A 19,973-nucleotide genomic window follows, 5' to 3' on the forward strand; every position below is an offset into this window, starting at 1 on the left:
TTACATTGGTCTTGATCCACAAGGCCTAGGGTTTGGGTAATGATCTTAGTAAGCTTAGAGAGGTTTTTTAGGGAGATTTAAGAGTGAGTTTGAGAGAGCTTGGGAATAGTTCTTAGTGTTCTTGAGTTGAGAACTTGGAGCCATCAAAGAGCTTAGAAACTTGAGTGGCTAGAGCACACAACCATATCAACATTCATGCATTTGATTTGAAAGCTTCTTAAGCGGTAGGGATTTTCTCTAAGTTATTGCTTTGAATGCATGTTAGGTTTATTTTATGAATAATATAACATGATTAGAGAGTGCATTTCAAGGTTATAAATTATTTCAGTGTTCTATCCTTGATGTTTGGGAAGTTTTTGATGAAATACTCTCTATTTACTTCTTTGAGATTATTTGAGAAAATCAGCATGCCTTGTGTATTTCATGTTAAAAATCACACTTTAGTTAGAATGTTGCTTTGTTATCAAAACCCTAAAAAGTGTATTGTTCATGAGGTTAGATGAATAATGACATGCATATTGTTATAGCTTTATGAGTTTGAAAAATTAGAGAATATAAATTAGGTCTTTTGATCTTCTAATGTTTAAAAGTGTACTTCTTGTCATATCTAATGATTTTCGGTGTAAAGATCATGTTGATTAACTAACTTTGAGAAAATGATAAAATATTGAAGTGCATGAAATTTGGAAGAGATGACCATTGGTTCAATGGTAAAAACCTTGAGGTTATGGGTTTAAGTCTCGAGGCAACTACTTTATGCACCATGTCAAAGGTTATATGTGTACCCGAGAAAAATGCTAGAGATCCCAAAAGTTTTACCAAACTTTCTACTAAATGTCTCACATGAACAAGGGACATGGGTGTGGAACCCACACCATCCCACACCCATGTGAAACATTTGGTAGAAAATTTGGTAAAACTTTTGGAATCTCTAGCATTACCCTTGTACCCAATCTTTCCCCTCCCAAACACATATTAATGTGTACTAATTGGGCGTTGTTTATGAAATTTGGGGAAAAGGGTGTAGTTAACCTGATAATGATTTAATATGGCATAATTAAAAAGACGGCATGATTTAGAATTGGTTTGATATTTTTGTTGCACTTTACAAGTTGGGTTCAGTTACTAATTTTACTAGTTTAAGTATTTCAATGATATTTTCATGCCTTATGTTTATTAAATAAGTTCTGTGAATTATTTAATGACTTTTGAGCTATTGAAGCCAAATGGTAATTTTGGTCCTTAGGGACAAGTAGGTACAAGGAAATTGGTTAGAAAGAGGATTTGTTAAGAAATGACCAAGTGTAGGAAAATATTCCAAGTATGGAGGTTGGTTATTTAACTATGTATTAAATAATCAGGTTTTACTATTTATTATACTTAGTTGATTTTCAGGCTTGGCTCAAGTAGACGTATGGCCATAGTTGGCCCCAGTATGATTGACGGAGAGAGTCACATGTTACCACTATCTGCAGGTTTGACCCATGGACATTGCGCAGTTGAGAGGAGTAGTAACCTTGGGCAAGAAGTGGTGTGGATTTTCTAACACGTGGCCCGTAGAGAATAGGGAGGCATGATCAGGGAAGGACCTATGTATTATTATTATGGCTTTGACACGGGATATGTTGGCAAGGCCGGGATAGTTGCCTTGTTGGTAGTCATTGGTTTTAGGTTTAATTTTCATTATTTAATTTAACCAGTGCAGGTTAATTAAATAAATTGACTTAATTAAGTAATTAAATTTGGTAACGTGGCATTGCATTGCATTGCATTGCACTTATTATATGTATGTTATTTAAAATAATGACTTGAGATTATATTGGTGAGTGTGCGGTTTGCTCACCCCCTACCTTACAGGTATTGACGTGTTAGAATATATGATTGGAATAATTCTATGTTAGAATATATGATTGGAATCATTCTATTATTTGTGTTTCCTTATTTAGATTATATTGTAATTCCTTAATCAGTGCCTTTCAAGGTTCTAAAAAGCGGTTGCGGTCGCCGTAACGGTGGCGGTGGCGGTGGCGCGGTTGCAGTTGCGGTTGCCGGGTGTAAAAACCGTAGCGTAACTGTAACGGTAACCGAAACTGTGAATTTTTTTATTTTTCGCACAATTTGAAAAAAACTTACCTATATGCATATTTTTTTTCCATGATCATATTTATTGGGTTTAAAATAAATATTGATCAATTTTTGTAAATTTTTAGGTATGATCCAATATATTTCATATTTTTAAATTACTATAAACTGAGTTTTTTACATTTTATTTTAATAATTAATGACTTTATATTATACAAAAAATAATCAATTACTAACTATTATATATAAGAAAAATAATGACAAAAGTAAGAATAAATAAGAGCCCAAATACATATATATATATATATACATATTTTAACCAAGCCAACTAGATAATGACTACACTTATTATTATTATTATTATTATTATTATTATTATTATTATTATTATTATTTTCAAACAATATATAGATAGACACACACAAACAAAATAGTTGAGTGATAGCAGCTAAATAGAATAGCATAGGTCTTACAGTTTCAACAAATCAATAGCATGTTCTTCATCTTCCCTCATCTCTCTCTCTCTCTCTCTCTCTCTCTCTCTATCTCTATCTCTTGCTCCTCCATCTTCTCTCTTTATCTTCCCTCTTCTCTCTATCTCTCTTTCCCCACTTTGAGCTTTTTTTTTGTGTTTTTTCGAAAGAAGCAGTTCGGAACCGTTATGTAACAGTGCATAACAGGCCGTTACGGCTGTTACAGCACCGTTACGACCGCTACGGCCGACGCACCTGTGAATCTCAATCACACTGCAAAAGCGGCCGTAACGGGTGGCGGTAACCACCGCAACCGTTACGTAACGCCGTTACGTAACAGTTGTGGCCGCTTTTTAAAACCTTGGTACCTTTCTTTCTTTGTTACAGTTTGATTGATTAATATAAAACGGGTGATATTATTATCATTCCCTAAGTCAGCTCTCTCTTAAATAAACATGGTATCAAAGCCTTGAGGTTCCTATCTCACTACCATACCTCCGACAACCACCGATCACCACTCCGACAGCCACCCATTTTCTCCAAGCCTTCTCTAGTCTTTTTCAGCACTCTCTCAAGCCTCCTCTAGGGCTTGTGACACTGATGGGCAGTGTTTCGGTGCACCGTTCAGCCTCTTTAGGGCTTGCGCCAGCCCTAGCCACCATGGGACTTCTCTCTTTTCATGGTACTCCATCAGGGGGTTAAGGGGATCGCTCGGGTCATAGGGGCAGTTGTTCTAGTCAATTGAGAGGACGTGGGTCTCACTCTCGTGCTCATCAATCCAGTGTTGTAGAGACACATGATTCAACTCAGGTTATGCAGACTTCTGATCTGGCCTCTGGTATGTCATCTTTTGAGTTTGAGGATGCTTTGCGCCATCTACTTTATCACCAGTCTCCGGTTCCTCCAGGTGCATCTTCTTCTTCGTTTGCCCATTTAGGTAACTTAGCCTCATCCTCTAGTGTGTTCTTATCCCATAAGGCCTCGCCATGGATTATTGATTTTGTTGCCTCCGATCATATGTCTGAGACTTCTAATCTCTTCTTAGACTATACACCCGCCTCTGGTCAGGATAAAGTTAGGATGATAGTACTATTTCCTCTTTCTTTAGGAAAGGTTTAATCCGTGCCACCCATTTCGGACCTTTATCTTATGTTTTACATCTTCCTAATTTTTCTGTTAATCTATTGTCATTGAGTTGTCTTACTCGGAATTTGAATTGTAGCGTAACTTTTTTTTCCTGATTCTTGTCTTTTTCAGGACCTTATCACAAAGAAGACGATTGGCAATGGTAGAACAGAACATGGTCTCTATATCCTGGATCAAACTGACTAGCTGGCTCATTATTCCATCCAGTCTCCATCTACCATGGAAGATTTATGGCTGTGGCATCGCCGTCTAGGACATCCATCTTTTTTTACATTTTTGTCCAAAATAAAGTTTAGGAGTTTCATTGCGAGTCCTGCCATGGCAAATACCGAGCTTCTTTTGCTCCTAGTAATAATAAACGTTCTGTTCCTTTTTCTTTAATTCATTCTGATGTTTGGGGCCCCTCTCGTGTGTTGTCAATAAAGGGTCACCGATGGTTTGTTACTTCTACAGATGATTGCTCTTGTGCCACTTGGTTGTATCTAATGAAAGAAAAGAGTGAGGTTTTTTCTGTGTTTCAAAACTTCCATAAGATGATTAGTACCCAATTTAGGGCATTTATCAAAGTCTTGAGTTTTGATAATAGGGATGAGTACATTGATTCTAGGTTGGCCAACTATTTTTTCACTCATGGCATTATCCATCAAACATCTTATACTAACACCCCTCAACAGAACGGTGTTGCCAAGCGCAAGAATCGTCATCTCCTAGATATGGCTCGCTGTATGTGTTTTTCTATGGGTGTCGATTGGGCCTATTGGGGTGAGGTTGTTCTTATAGCAGCATATCTCATTAATCGTCTTCCTACCCAAGTCTTAAAAAAAAGGCCCCTCTTCAGGTTCTCTTAAGTTCTGGGTCTCTGTTTTCCATTCTTCTAAAAACCTTTGGCTGTGTGGTGTATGTTTTGTTCACAATCATTCTCTTTCTCGAGGTAAGTTAGATCCTCGTTCTCTCAAGTGTGTGTTCTTGGGTTACTCTCCTACTCAAAAGAGGTACGAGTGTTATCATCCTCCCTCTCGTAAATGGTTTATGTCCATGGATGTCACCTTCTTTTGAGTCTCAATCCTACTTCGAGTCCAGTCCAGTGTCCCCATCATCTCTTCAAGAGAAGCCTTGGTGTGAAGAGAGTCTTGTTACTCCAATTATTCCTGGCTTAGTACTGCCTCCAGTGGTACATATTACTAGCAATACTGAATCTAATGTTGCCAAGAACAGAGAAGGGCAAGTTTATATCAGGGATAAAGAAAGGCAGAAAATTACTTGAATAAAAGAAACCAATTCTGATCAATCACTGCCGTCTCCTTCTCTTGATGAAGGTCTAGGTAACTCTCCAACTCCTGATATTGCTACCTCTGAGTCTGAGCCCACTGATCTTGATATACCCATTGCCAAAAGAAAGGGTGTGAGATCTTGTACTCATCATCCAATTTCTAACTTTGTGTCTTATTCTCATTTGTCATCTTCATATAAAGCCTTTGTGTCAAAAATTTCCTCTATTAGTACACCTAATCATTTTCAGGATGCTTTTACTATTCCTGAGTGGAAACTGGCTACGGTGGAGAAAATGAAAGCACTTCATAAAAATGGCACTTGGGATTTGATTGAGTCACCTAGGGACAAACGAACTGTGGGATGCAAATGGGTGTATACTGTGAAACACAAGGCAGATGGTTCAATTGAGCGGGTATAAGGCTCGACTTATGGCAAATGGTTTCACTCAGACCTATGGAGTGAACTACCAAGAGACATTTGCTCCAATTGCAAAGATGAATTCAATCAGAACAATTCTCTCTCTAGCAGCTAATCTGAAGTGGTCACTTCATCAATTTGATGTGAAGAATGCTTTCCTGCATGGTGACCTAGAAGAGGTGCATATGGACATTCCTCCTGACTTTGAAATTGTTCAAACCAAAGGAAAGGTATGTCGACTTTGAAAGTCATTTTATGGCCTCAAACAGTCCCCTAGGGCTTGGTTTGAGAGGTTCACTTAGGCGATACTGAAATATGGCTTCAAACAGAGTCAGACTGATCATACTCTATTTGTTAAACATTCCTCTCATGGCAAGACTACAGCTTTCATTGTATATGTGGATGACATAATGCTTACAGGAGATGATATTGAGGAAATTCCTTTGTTGAAGAAGTATTTGGTAAATGAGTTTAAAATCAAAGACTAGGAGAACCCAAAGTACTTTCTGGGAATTGAAGTGGCTAAAAATGGGAATTTCATCTGTCAGACAAAATATGTCCTTGACCTGTTGAAAAAAAACAGGAATGCTTGGAAGTAGAGCCTGTGACACGCCACTGAAGCCTAATTAGAAACTTTGTGATGATAATGGGGGAGCAATTGTTGATAGGGGGAGTTATCAGAAACTAGTAGGTAAGCTCATTTATTTATCCCATTCTCATCCTGATATTGCTATTGCCATTAGTGTGGTTAGCCAATTTATGCATGCTCCTCATGAAATGCATTTGGTGGCCAGTTATGAGAATTTTGAGATACTTGAAATTTTCTCTTGGAAAAGGTCTTTACTTTTCCAAACATAATCATCTTAGTGTGGAAGCTTATAGGGACGCGGATTGGGCAGGTTCTGTGACTAATAGGAGGTCCACCTCAGGATATTGTACCTTCGTTCGAGGCAATTTGGCTACTTGGAGAAGAAACAAAATGTGGTTGCTAGGTCTAGCGCAGAAGCTAAGTTTAGAGCTATGACACAAGGTGTCTGAGAGATCTTGTGGATCAAGTTGTTATTGCGTGATCTAGGAATTGACCAGAGAGACTCCATGCGGCTATATTGTGATAATAAGGCTGCTATCAACATAGCTCACAATATAGTTCAACATGACTGGACAAAGCATGATGAGATTGATCGTCACCTCATCAAAGAGAAGCTCACTAGTGGTACAATATGTACTCCATTTGTAAAGTCTGGTGAACAACTTGCAGATATCCTCACCGAGGGAGATGGAAGTAAACCATTTCACGACATTTTTAGCAAGCTGGGTATGAGAGACATCTTTGCACCAGCTTGAGGGAAAGTGTTAGAATATATGATTGGAATCATTCTATAATTTATATTTCCTTATTTAGATTATATTATAATTCCTTAATCAGTGTCTTTCTTTCTTTGTAACAGTTTGATTGATTAATATAAAAGAGGTGATATTATTATCATTCCCTAAGTTAGCCTTCTCTTAAACAAACAACATGTTCCCATTGGCGTGCGCGTCGGACGGGCAATTCCTTATTGTTTACTTTTAAGCATGTTAGTGTAGACTTTCAGGTAATTAGGCTTGTGTGCCTTATTTATTTTGCATGTACTTCATTGTAATTTATTCCATAGTCTGTAATTTATTTAATAATATGTATTATTAAGTATGTACTTTCATTTACATAGGAATGCATGCCATGAGAAGTTGAGTCATTGCATTGAGAGAACTTCCCATTTTAGATTAAAAATGTGATTTCTCTAAAAAATTATAAGATTGGGCACGTTTACCATTGGAGTCTAAATTCATTAGAAACACATCTATTTTGTCATTTTTAAGTAAGACAGCGATGATAAAGGGAAATTGAGTACATTTTCAAGTTTAATAAAATATTCGCCTATGGACACGTTTTACAAGGCAAATTAGAATTTTGACATACTTAAGAAAAATTTCTAAGTGATGATTTGAGAGTGGATAAGGATAAAGTGGATGCTTTCAATTACAAAGATCACGCTTAGGCTAATTAGCTTCCGCTTAATTAACATCTTAAAATTCGGGGTGTGACATCTACCACCATGCAGGTCTTAAACCAAATATGCCAAAAAGTGGAGTATTTTACTTAGGGGTTCATCTGAGGATAAAGCAGAGCTAAAATGGATCCTAGATATCCCTGAAGATCATTTTAACCACACAAAACAAATTTTGGCACACATGCACACACACACACATATACATACATCATGACAAGATGTTTACAGACAAAGGAACTGAGAGTTACCAAATGGAGAGTAGCTGGATAGCACAATGATATGAGCAGATGCGCGTCTAACAGCATACCAAAGAGGATTAGTGCTTTTTGAGGCTGCATAAGGTGTTGGGTATCTCTGCAGATACGATTTGAAAGGAATAACTTCCCCCTAAAAAGAGACATCAAAAGAGTAGTCAAGAAAAACAAACAAAAAGTTCAATTTGGATTTCATTTCCGTGACTGACAAATATATTGAACATAAATCACTAGTGTGACCGCAATAATCAGGTATATGAATAAAGAGTTACAAGTGAAATTCAATGATTCTTCTTGCCATTGGGCTTTAAAATCAACTGTTCTTCACTATTCAACACAATCATGTATAATTTCTAGCATGCTCAGCATGTGCTAAAATTAAAATAACACCAATAAAATAACAAATACAAGAATATAGGAAAACTAGAGTTCGATGAACGTGGGAAATAGGTGAAGACTTTCCATTTGAGAAACTCAACAGATGTTGAAAGTAAAGTTCTCATGGAAATTTTGCCTATTTATTCATTATTTTCTTCCAAGGGATAAAAAAAATTCAAACTCTAGGTCTGTAAATTGTTGGGATGTTACTTATACTACAATGGGCTTCACTGTTCGAAGATGAGCCAATTATGGTGTGACACCCCAAAGAACGCCACGTGCAATAGCTATATTAATAACCATCCTTAAATACCCTATGTCAAACTAACCATCTCATTATGTAGAATACTTAAAATAAAGTATAAAAGTAAATAGCCAGAAAGCCTGGAGGAAAGAATGTTAAAGAAGAAGGAGCTAGGGAATGCTTATGATTAATGCAAAAACCTAAGGTAATTTAAAAGTAGAACTTTGGTGGGAATTGATAAATAACAAGGAGTTAGGGGATGAACTTTGAAGTGAATATAGAATACCTAGATCACCTAAGAAACCTTAATTGAGAAGCTTAAAGATCTTAGACTAATGTGCTTGTCATTTTAATACTATATGTTATTTTGCTAAAAATGATTAGTGTTAATTAAGTAGGATTAGTGAACCTTAATCGTGATTAATTAAGCTAAGCAAGATTCAAATAAAACTTGATTAATTAGAGATTAACCTTGATTAATTATAACTAAAATTGATTAACTAAGCTATGTAAAAGAGAATAGGTAAAGCGGTGAAGCAAACAAATAGGTGATGCATACCCCTCTCTTTTTGTATTTATTAGCCTTTTGTTTTATAGTTATATAAGATAGAATCAAGAAGAAAAAAATCTGTTGGCACAAAACAAGAAATAAAAGAAGGGGACCCCGTACACAAGAGGGATGCCTCATTTTCCCTGCCACAGAGCACACACTCTCTAAATCTTCATCTTCTCTCTTTGATCTATTTTAGCTAACTTTATCATCGGAGTGTCTCCGGCCGGCAACCCCGGCTGGGTGGCGCCGATTATGCTCATCCTTGCAGATCTGCAAGAGCCAAGTTCATCTCTTCGTTGGATCTCATCAACAATCCATGTGAGAGGATTTTTTGGGTCTCACAAAACCTATCAACTATCTAAGTATGAGAAGAAAATAGGAACTAATTGAGTTAGAATTGAAGTTATGAAGAAAATAAACGAAAGAGTAGTATAGGTTCATGAATAAAGCAAATAGTTGAAGTTCATGCATTTTCAATTGAGTTTTTGATGTTCTTAGTTCATAGGAAGTTGTATTTCCATGATTTCTCATAGTTTTCAATGATTTTGCATAATCAATCCATGTTTTAAAAAAAGAAAAGAAGTTTAAGAGGGAATTGAGAAAGAACTAGATTCGTGAATTTTCTTGATAAAGCCTTGATTTTGATCCTTGAAACTTGAAATTAAATCATGTTTTGATGTTATTAATTTTAGAAACATCATTCTTTCAAGATTTCCTATTGATTTTGCATATTTTGTAGTGAGGTTGCATAGTCCCAAGCCCTAGAATCAAGAGAGGAAGACTTGGAACAAAGCTGCATTTTCGAACAGACCTATTTTCCCAGCACCACATGTGCGGCCAGCCCCCAGATCTCATGTTTTAATTCTGAAATCACATGTGGCCAGCATGTGCCCTGATCCTCCCGCACGTGCAGCCTGGGCCCCGCACCTGCGGAAATCCCCTGTTTTGCACGCTTATTATTTTTGTAAGCCTCTTTCACCTAGAACACTCCTTGCACATGTTTAACACTTATTTAGGCACTTTTTTTGAGACATGAATTAATCCTAGATTGGCACTAAACACTTGAGAGAAGTTTAGGAAAACATCTAACCAAGTTTAGGCACTCGGTTTGACATGTTAGCGCAAGTAAGCTAGGTACTTCATGCCTTGTTAACACTTTGAATTTAAAGATGTAAACACTAAACAACTTAAATATGAAGTAGGAAGCATCAAGCCACTTGGGACACTCTACTTAATTTAGAAGCTTACAAACTAAGTTATGATCAAGCCTTGAACAATTTGAGAAAGAAGTTAGAAAACATTAAACAAGATTAGAGCACTTGAGTTAAGGTTAAAACTCGCAAGTTATGATGTTTTCAATGTCTTACTTATGCTTTGTGTAGGTCAAGCACTTGAAGGAGGAAACCCTTTATTCAAGGAGCCATTTGTGAGTAGTAGTATAGTAAAGTTATGTTTGTTAAAACTATGATTCGAAATGCAAACCTATACTACATTTACGAAAGATAAGCTATTGTTTTGTTATGAATGAGCATCCTATGTTCTCGTATCATGTATTAAGATGACATTCATGGATCATGTCCCATAATTGCGGGAATAACCAATCATGTCCCAAAATTGGGGGAATACCCAATCATGTCTTGATGGCTGAGCTCACAAGCCACCATCGAGTGAGACATTTAACCGGTATCCGGGCCGGTTAAACACCTTGTAATCCTTGATATGTTCATCATTATGTAAATGTTTTCAAGTCAAGTTATGCAATATCTTGCTCAAGTTAAAGCTATTGTCAAACTACGATTTAATCCTATGTTTAAAAGCTTGTCGGTGTTCATTCATTTACCACTTTACAGTATTACTATTCACTGGGCAATGGCTCACCCCTCTCCCTTATATATATATGTAGGTGATGAAGAGTCCGGGTACGAAGAGAAGTTAATTGGAAGCCGGTCTTGTGTGGTTGTGCTAGCTTTGTAAAGCTATGTCATAAGTGTTGTATTTTATTTAATTGTTTAAGCCATGTAATAAGGTAGATAACAATCCAAGAGGAATGTAGGCTTTCATTTCATATAGTTGTGCACTGCTCTGAATAGATGTTTCAAATGGACTCAATATAAGCAAATAATGGTTTCTGCACTTGTAATTGAAAATTTTTCCCCAATTATCATATGAGTCCAACTTGTTTTGAAAGTTAGGCCTTTTGTAATCCACGACTACTGGCCGATCACTACACTATCCTATTTGGGGCGGTATGGGGTCGTGACATATGGTCTGCTTAGCTAGCTGAAATTAATTACTTAATTATCAATTAGGCTTCTCTTGCACAAGTATGGAAACCCTAGAATATCAGAGGAGAAAACTGTTTGTTTAGACATTGAGAAATTACATTCTTGTCAGCTTCTTGTTTCTAAAAGTAATAAACAGCAATACGAAAATTAGAAAACACATGATTAATGCAAAAACATGAGCAAGGTGGATATTATTTTAAGCTTCTTGGGCTCACGAGGAAATAGACTACAATGACTTGTGGTTTTGAGACGTGTTTAAACAAACACAAATTTTGTGTGTACCATTTTGATGTTGGTGTGAGATGGCATAGCACGACAAACTAATAATACATGAGGTAGAATTAATATGTAGAATGACAAAACATACGTAACAGGAAAAAATGTCTAAAGGAAGTAGAGGATTAAAGAAACCGCATGAACACACTTTCTTCTTAAGAGTATTCAGACATGTTATACAGAATAAATAGTCTAAGGTGAATTATCAAAATAGCAAGAAGAAATTATGCAGATTAAAGCATTGATGAGTTGCATGTAAATTAAAAAAAGAAATGCAACTACACATATTAGACACAACACATATTATCCTGATAAGACAAAGACATCTGGGTCCCATCTACGCCTCAAATCCTGCACCTCCTTGTGAAAATATATTAGTTTATATTTTCTACATTAGTATATATTCTGTATATCTTTTATATTAGACATGTTTGATTGTGTAGATATCCCTTTGATTGTATAGGGATTCTATTTCATTTTTTTTTAAACTTTGTCTTAGGACTATATAAACAGTTGTGTACTTTGTAAATATACAAATTCATTCAAAAATCACTACCGAAACCCTAGAAGTCATTTGCTGTTTGTTGACTCTAAGTTGTCTCTGGTTCGTAGTTCTTTCCTCTGTTTGGTGAGTGGTTCTCCTTCGTTACTGGATCTCCCTCGCGACTAGGTCTCTGTCGTCTTTGATTCTTGGTTCAGTGTGAGTCATCTCTGGCTCATCTCTTTGCATCGTTGGGTCGTGGTTCTTCCCTTTGGTTTGTGGCTAGTTCTTCTTTGGGTCTTCTCTCGCGGAACTAGTTCTCGCTACTGGTTCTTCTCTTCCCTTTGAATTTCGTCCACTTGGGTTCATCAACTGGGTCTCATGGTTGACCCTTGTTCGTTGATCCCCTGAGTACTAACGTTCTCTCTTCTCTAGTATCGCGACCCATCGTGACTCATCTAATTCACCTCTCACCTTTGGTTCGCAATTACTAGTTCTCTCTCTCACTCTCTCTCTCTCTATTGTGGTCTCTCCTTTGCTAATTCAATGTGTTGATCTGGTTACAAAACTTCTATTTACATTTTAGCCCCTCTATTTGTGATTATCTGGTTACTTGGAACAAATTTTTTTGTGTTACTATACTTAAACCCATTAGTTCCGTTTTATTACAATGTCAGGCACCAAAATCCAAGCCATTAAATGCAAACTTACTAGTACCAATTATAGTTATTGGGCCAGTGTTATGAAGAATTTTCTTCTTAGTAAGAAAAAAATGAGACTATGTTTGTTTCTGTTCCTCGTCCATCGGACCCAAAAGCAGAAGGATATTTGACTTCCTGTGACACTTAAGATTGTGATAATGCCCAAATTCTAACCTGGTTGCAATTCTGTAGATGACCGTATTGGAATGATGTTTTCCAAATATAGTACAACCAAAAAGGTGTGGGATTATATATAGAATATATACTAATATATTAGGCATGTTTGATTGTGTAGATATCCCTTTGATTGTATAGGGATTCTATTTCCTTTATTTTAATCTTTATCTTAGGACTATATAAACTGTTGTGTACTTTGTAAATATACAAATTCATTCAGAAATCTTACACTCCTTTCAGATTTGCACAAGGTACTACTCAAACTAAAGGTTGGCAGCTAGAGGCCAACTGTATTGCTATTATCAAAGCTAATCCTTTCTATACCTGTCTCAACAACCCTAAAACTTTAAAGAACCATTTATACACTATGATAGTGATTGTCCTGTTCATTACTAATCCATCAAATCACATTATTACACTCCCAAAAATCCCTCAATCAATTGAAATGTCGAAATTCCATCAAAGTGAACTCAGTGAGCATTGTTTCTTAGTTTACCAACTTCTTCAAAGATTTTTACAGCAAGGGATTGAGGGGGTTTGAGTATACCATAGTTATACAAAACAAAAAGGGTCATTCTACAATACACACCCCTTTTCTGGGTGTGTACTATATGTAAGTTATGACAATTTGTGGTATTGATACCACAAATGTCCTAGCTAAATCACTTTCAGTCATAACTAAAAGAAACACAAGGGATCAAAACCAAACACCACTTGAGACAAAACCAAAGGCCTCTTCAGTTATAACCAAAATAATAACCACAATAGGTCATAATCAACACCACAATGACTCATAACTAAGTCATAACTAACACCAAAATGGGTCATAACCAAACACCACTTGAGACATAATGAAAGACCTCTTCAGTCATAATCAAAATAACAACCACAAAAGGTCATAACTAACACAATGAGTCATAACCACCACCACAATGGGTCATAACCAAAAACCACAAAGGTCATAGTGGGGCATACGGTACCCACCTTTTTTGAGGTGCATATTATAGAATTTCCCAAACAAAAAATACTTAAAAGTGGTTCCTAAAAGATTCCAATCATTGTACAAAGAATCACAAATAATGAAATCAATCTTACAAGAACTGGAAAACAGTTCTAGTGATAACATATAAATTACCTTGCAAGTTGCAAACATATTACAAACATTCCTATGATGAAAGATGCAAAAAATAACTTCATCAAAACACACAGGAAGTTTTCATTGTATAGTTTCTGACCATTTAAAATAGAAACTTAACAGAAATGTATAGTTATATTATATCCACCAAAACTTGATAGTAGAGTTTCCAGGAAAAGGAATGACCGCTGTTACTTTTATTTTTCTTGCCAGATATACTCAACAAGATTTATGCTACATAATATAGTTAAGATACTAAGTTTTAGATCTACCTCAACAAGGTTCATTAGTAAAGAAAGCAATGAATGTTGCTTTCTATAAACACCATAACCAAAATAAATTACCATATATGGCATGTAATCTATTTCATGATTCCCGGCTGCCCAAATCCATGGATGATACGCAGCACTTTGTTCAATAAAACGGCCCCATGTATCCCAACGAACACCAACATCATGATACTGGTATCTGTCAGCATATGAAAGATCTCCAACAAATAAGACTGTCTGTCCTCCGCTCCGCATGTAATGCTCAATAGTGGAAAGAGAATTATATGTTTGGCCCAAATCACCTAAACATACAAACCGGACAATTTACTAACAAATCTTAAATTATAAGAACAAAGTAAGGCAAGATTTAAATAGAGTTTTTCAATCCAAACACCATATGTGCTACTGTCTTTCTACAGAAGAAAGGCTGTTAAGACCAGTGGGCTGCTATTGTAAAACAAAATGAATCAATACTATGTTAGCATTATTACTAAGTTTCCCACAAAGTCTCTAGCCATATTGCCATGCAATATAAAGCTTATTTGACTTATCTTTACCAAAGCATCAATTCATCATCTTACAAATGTGTATCACAGTTAGCGTTTCAGCGGACTCATCTTCTGTTTCCGAGTAATATCTATTCTAGGCCACACACACACACACACCTGCTCCCTTGCCTGATAAGATAGCTACTAAAGCTTCAGAGACAAGAATCTAGCAGGACTTTCACTAGCCAAGGACTTTAAGTAACCTACCATCTGTGGTATAGATGACAGTGCAACAGTAACCTCAGGCACATATGCAGCAAATATCATACTTACTTCCCTTCATGTTTATCAGGGAAGACCATCCTTTCACACTCTTTTGATCCAGATTTCCTCAACAATTAAAAGGTCTCTGAAGAAAGTAGTGTTTTTCAATACCATCATAACTAATAATTTGAAACACAGGATTGTAATGAACAAGGCAACCAATGGTCGAATCAAAGATGAATAGTTTCTTACATTAAAAAATCTGAACTGTAGAACTTCTGAAAAGTATCAGTAAGAAATTTGACATAAGCCTAACTTCACACATGAATGCTACTTTATAGTGAATATGACATTAAGATCCATCTCATTCAGCTTAGATTAAGACAAGCTTAGCCTAGCTCAAGAAGTGTTCTTAAGACCAACTTGTTCTAACCAATCCCAGTGATCGAGGAAAAGAGCATTTCAAAAAGATCTAAATGAATAGACAAATTCCACTTATTTCTTGGTAGTGCAAGAAAGATTCTTGCGTTAGCCTTCTGTCACGGACTTGGTTGTTTCCAAGCTAACTGTGCAGCACTTAGACAATCTCAAGTCTCACTTGATGATGCTAAGTCAGCCTAACTCACACACTTGTAGGAAAGAGAAGTTTAGAAGAACACAAGAGAGTTTGAGAGAATGCTTTTGTATTCACACTTGAGAGAAAGCTTACAACTCTTGGTGGTTGGATCTACTTGGGTGGTTTGGCCAAATGAGGGCCTCCCCCTTTTATAGGCTACAAATGAACATTCTAGAATTACTAGGGTGGAGAGTGTTCTAGACACTTCCTCCTTCTACATCTACGAGACTATTCTAGATCTACATGGATGGAGGGGATTCTAGATCCTTCCCTCATCCTATCAAAGAGCCTACTCTAGAATATACAAGACTTATGTGCAAGCTTCTAGTGTTATGTACAATTCTCTACAATACTCTGGAACCTTCCAGCATCCTGTATGGTCTTCATATTTTCTCAAGTTTTTTCACGAGCTTCTAGAGTATTCCATCAACCTTTCTTCCTTGAGACTTCCTTTTTGTAGGTTATTCTGCCTTGGTAATTCAGCGGGGCGTGACATTCTCCCCTACCTATGCTCACGACGCCCTCATCGCACCTTCTCCCTTTAAGTCGCAGGTTTTCTCCTTGACTTGCGCTTTCTTAGATTTGCTTTGTCCACTTGCCCTGTTGTAATATACATGGCTGACAGAAGTTTGAGTTTAGTATTCGGCTTACTTACCATTGGCACCATGTGAGGACCTCCCTCCGTAATGCACATAGTGTTGCTGCGAGGTAACAGTACCACGTTGAACTCTCGCAAGAACTCTATTCCTAGCACCACGTCATAGTCATCGAGTGATGCTATTCAGAAATCAACTTTCCCACGCCATCCACCTAGGTGCAACTCAACCCCTCGAGCCATGCCATCTACGGGCTTTGCCTTTGTGTTCACCGTCTTCATCCATCCTTGACCCTTGTCAAGTTGAAGACCAAGCCTCTTGGCCTCCTCTGCCTTGATGAAGTTGTGCGACGCGCCTGTGTCTACCATGACTTGGGCCGCCTTCCCATTGATCTTGGCATCGACATACATTAAGCCCTTATCCCCTTGGGTCAATGTAGTAGGCTTCGATTCGATGGCCCCAAGAAGCTGTAGAGATCCTATCTGCAGAGTCTCCACGTTTTCCCGTTCTTCAATCATGGCATTGAGGGCTTGTCTCTTGGGACACTCTCTTGCCCAATGTGGCCCATCGCACAAGAAGCAATTGGTCTTGGGCTTGAATCTCTCCTTGTTTTCTCTGGCCTTGCTTTTTCCCTCTTTGCCAGTGGAAGGCTTGCCATGCCTTTCCTTGCGTCGGATGCCTTCATCCTCATCCCCCTCACTTTCACTAGAATTTCCGCTAGTGTAACCCTTGGATGTTTTGGCCTTGCCATCCCCATGTTTGTACCCAATAAGTGATTCCGCTACCGCCATGGCCGTTGCAAGGTCTTGCACGCCTCGACGTCTTAACTCTTGCTCCGCCCATGGTTGTAGGTTGTCTAGAAAGTTGAAGAGCAATTCCTCATCGGTCATATTCGGGATTTCAAGCATGAGTATAGAGAATTCCCTTACATAATCCCGAATAGACGTTGTGTGTTTAAGATTTCTCATGCTCTTCCTTGCTTGGTAGGCCACATCCTCGGGATAGAATTGTTTCTTAAGTTCTTTCTTAAAATCATCCCAAGTAGCTATGGTGCACGTACCTCTCTCAACGTCAGCATGCCTCCTACGCCACCATAGTGTTGCCATGTCGGTGAGGTAAAGGATTGCGGTCCGTACCTTGGCATCTTCCGCGGTTACTGTCATCGCTTCGAAGTACCATTCCATGTGCCACAAGTAGTTGTCCACCTCCTTGGCATCTCTCTTTCCATCAAAAGGTTTTGGTTTCAGCAACTCCACCTTGGACGTCCCCCGCAAAGTCATAGCTCCCCCAGCTATGGCCTTCTTGCACATTGCCAGGTCTTGGCACACCTCCTCCAAGCGGGCTTCAAACCGTGTGAGCATCTCCAACACCTTGGCTTGGAAGGAGTCATTGGTCACTTGCCCCTCGTGTGCCACAGAGTTGATGGTGGAAAGCATGCCATCGTGGAGCTCCTTGATCTACCCCTTGAGACCCTCCACTTCCTGTTCAAGGCATTGTTCCAGCACATCAAGACGCTCCCCCAAGTCGCCCACGGCAAGCTCTACCTTGGCAAGTCGTGCTTCCATGGTGGTCACAACATCTCGTGACTTGTCCTTCCTTCCCTTCGTGGGTTCCCTTCCACGGGCTTGCTCTGGCACAGTCTCCTCTACACCGGATGACATTGTTGCCTTCTCTTTCTTGTCTTGAACCTACTCTGATACCAACTGTCACGAACTTGGTTGTTTCCAAGCTAACCGTGCGGCACTTAGACAAGCTCAAGTCTCACTTGATGATGCTAAGTCAGCCTAACTCACACACTTGTAGGAAAGAGAAGTTTAGAAGAATACAAGAGAGTTTGAGAGAACGCTTTTGTATTCACACTTGAGAGAAAGCTTACAACTCTTGGTGGTTGGATCTACTTGGGTGGTTTGGCCAAATGAGGGCCTCCCCCTTTTATAGGCTACAAATGAACATTCTAGAATTACTAGGGTGGAGAGTGTTCTAGACACTTCCTCCTTCTACATCTACTAGACTATTCTAGATCTACATAGATGGAGGGGATTCTAGATCCTTCCCTCATCCTATCAAAGAGCCTTCTCTAGAATATACAAGACTTATGTGCAAGCTTCTAGTGTTATGTACAATTCTCTACAATACTCTGGAACCTTCCAGCATCCTGTATGGTCTTCATATTTTCTCAAGTTTTTCCAGGAGCTTCTAGGGTATTCCATTAGCCTTTCTTCCTTGAGACTTACTTTTTGTAGGTTATTCTGCCTTGGTAATTCGGCGGGGCGTGACACTTGGGTGGTCCGAAATACCCTACAACCCTCACCATTGGTGTTGATAATGTTGGATCTTGTCTTGAAAAGTCTAGGATTCTAAATAATTAATTACAAAAATTCAATTAGGCTACATCAAATTCAGTGTATGATGGAAGGAATTTCATTAGAAGTTTATAATGTTAATTATTAATATAGCATAGAGAGGAGAAGGAATTAAATAATATTTTGATTAAACTGTTTTTGAATCAATGATTCCTTTAACTAGCTTAATATACGTATAGTTGGTCCCATTTCCTAATAACTTAGGCTTTTAGATGAGTTTATGGTCAGCAATGTAATATGGTATCACAAGCAATAGATCTTGTGTTTGAACCTCCCCCCTACCTAATAATAAAAAATACTTGCACGTGTTTGGCCCGCTTAGGAGAGCCTAGCCACACATGAGGAAGCGTGTAATATAAGTAATAAAGTTGCTCCTCTCTCTAACAACTTATTATTTTGGGATAATTGGTGACTTAACATGGTATCAAAGCTCAAGTTGAGAGAGTTATCGAGTTCAAGTCTCTCTGTTGGCATTTGATATTTGGTCCCCATTTGATTATTTATCAAAAAAAATATATATATTCGGTCCCCATTTGGTTTCTTCTTCTTCGTTTGGTTGTTTGGTTCTCTGTTTGTCTTTGCACGTGCAAGACAAGGGCCCCGTTTGGTAGAGCTGTGAGAAAGTGATTACAGATTATAACTTAACAGATTATAGCTTACAGCTGTGAGCATAAGCTGGTAACCTGTTTGGTGTAGCTGTGAGATTATAGATTTAAGTTGCAAAATATTGTTTGGTAAATAAGCTGTAAAATAGCTTTTTCGGTATAATTGACTTTTTTGCCCTTATATGATATAAAAATAATAATTTTGTCATTTTTTTTTCAATTTTAATTTAAAAAAATTATTTCATTAATAAAAGTTAATATAATTAGTATTAATTAGTATCAACTAATATAAAAATTGATACACTTGATAAAATGTAATTAATATCAAATAATATTAATATTATTTGATACTAATTATTATTATTTTTTAATATAATTCTTTTTAATACTAATTACAATTAAATTGTTATAATGTTAATATAATTCTTTTGTTAATTTATTATTCTTTTTCATTACTATTAAATTGTGTAATTTATTTAATGGATATGAATTGCACAATTTATTTCAATATTAATAAATTATTTTTATTATTATTTTGATTAATTTATTTTTTTATTTTTATTTCAATTTATTTTGTTTAATTTATTTTGTTCAATATTATTTTTATTATTTTGTTTTTAATTATTATTTTTGTTTAATTTATTTAATTTTTTTTTCCCTCTCTTCCTTCCTAAGCCATCTGTACGCCGCAGCCCTAACCGAGATCGCTCGTCGCCGGTGGTCAGCAATAGAGAAAGAGAGAGACGAGATCGACTAAGATTGCAAATTAGATCGAGAGAGAAAGACGAGATTGACCTAACCATGCGCAGAGAGAGAGTGAGATTGCAGATCGAGAGCAGATCGCGCA

General features: G+C 37.3%; 1 protein-coding gene across 1 annotated transcript in view; it reads right to left on the reverse strand.

Annotated features, from left to right (window-relative positions):
- The window catches only part of PAP26 (purple acid phosphatase 26), a 52,287-nt gene that overhangs the window by 11,997 nt on the left and 20,317 nt on the right, over window positions 1-19,973 (reverse strand). Inside the window, exons 5-6 of the mRNA XM_028205938.2 lie at window positions 14,270-14,496; window positions 7,690-7,828 (exon numbers count right to left, since the gene is read on the reverse strand). Of these exons, the coding sequence (XP_028061739.2) occupies window positions 7,690-7,828; window positions 14,270-14,496 (366 nt within the window). The remainder of the gene's footprint in view (window positions 1-7,689; window positions 7,829-14,269; window positions 14,497-19,973) is intronic.

Source organism: Camellia sinensis, chromosome 13 (genome assembly GCF_055761805.1).
Source record: "Camellia sinensis isolate YWXY chromosome 13, ASM5576180v1, whole genome shotgun sequence".
NCBI lineage: Eukaryota > Viridiplantae > Streptophyta > Magnoliopsida > Ericales > Theaceae > Camellia > Camellia sinensis.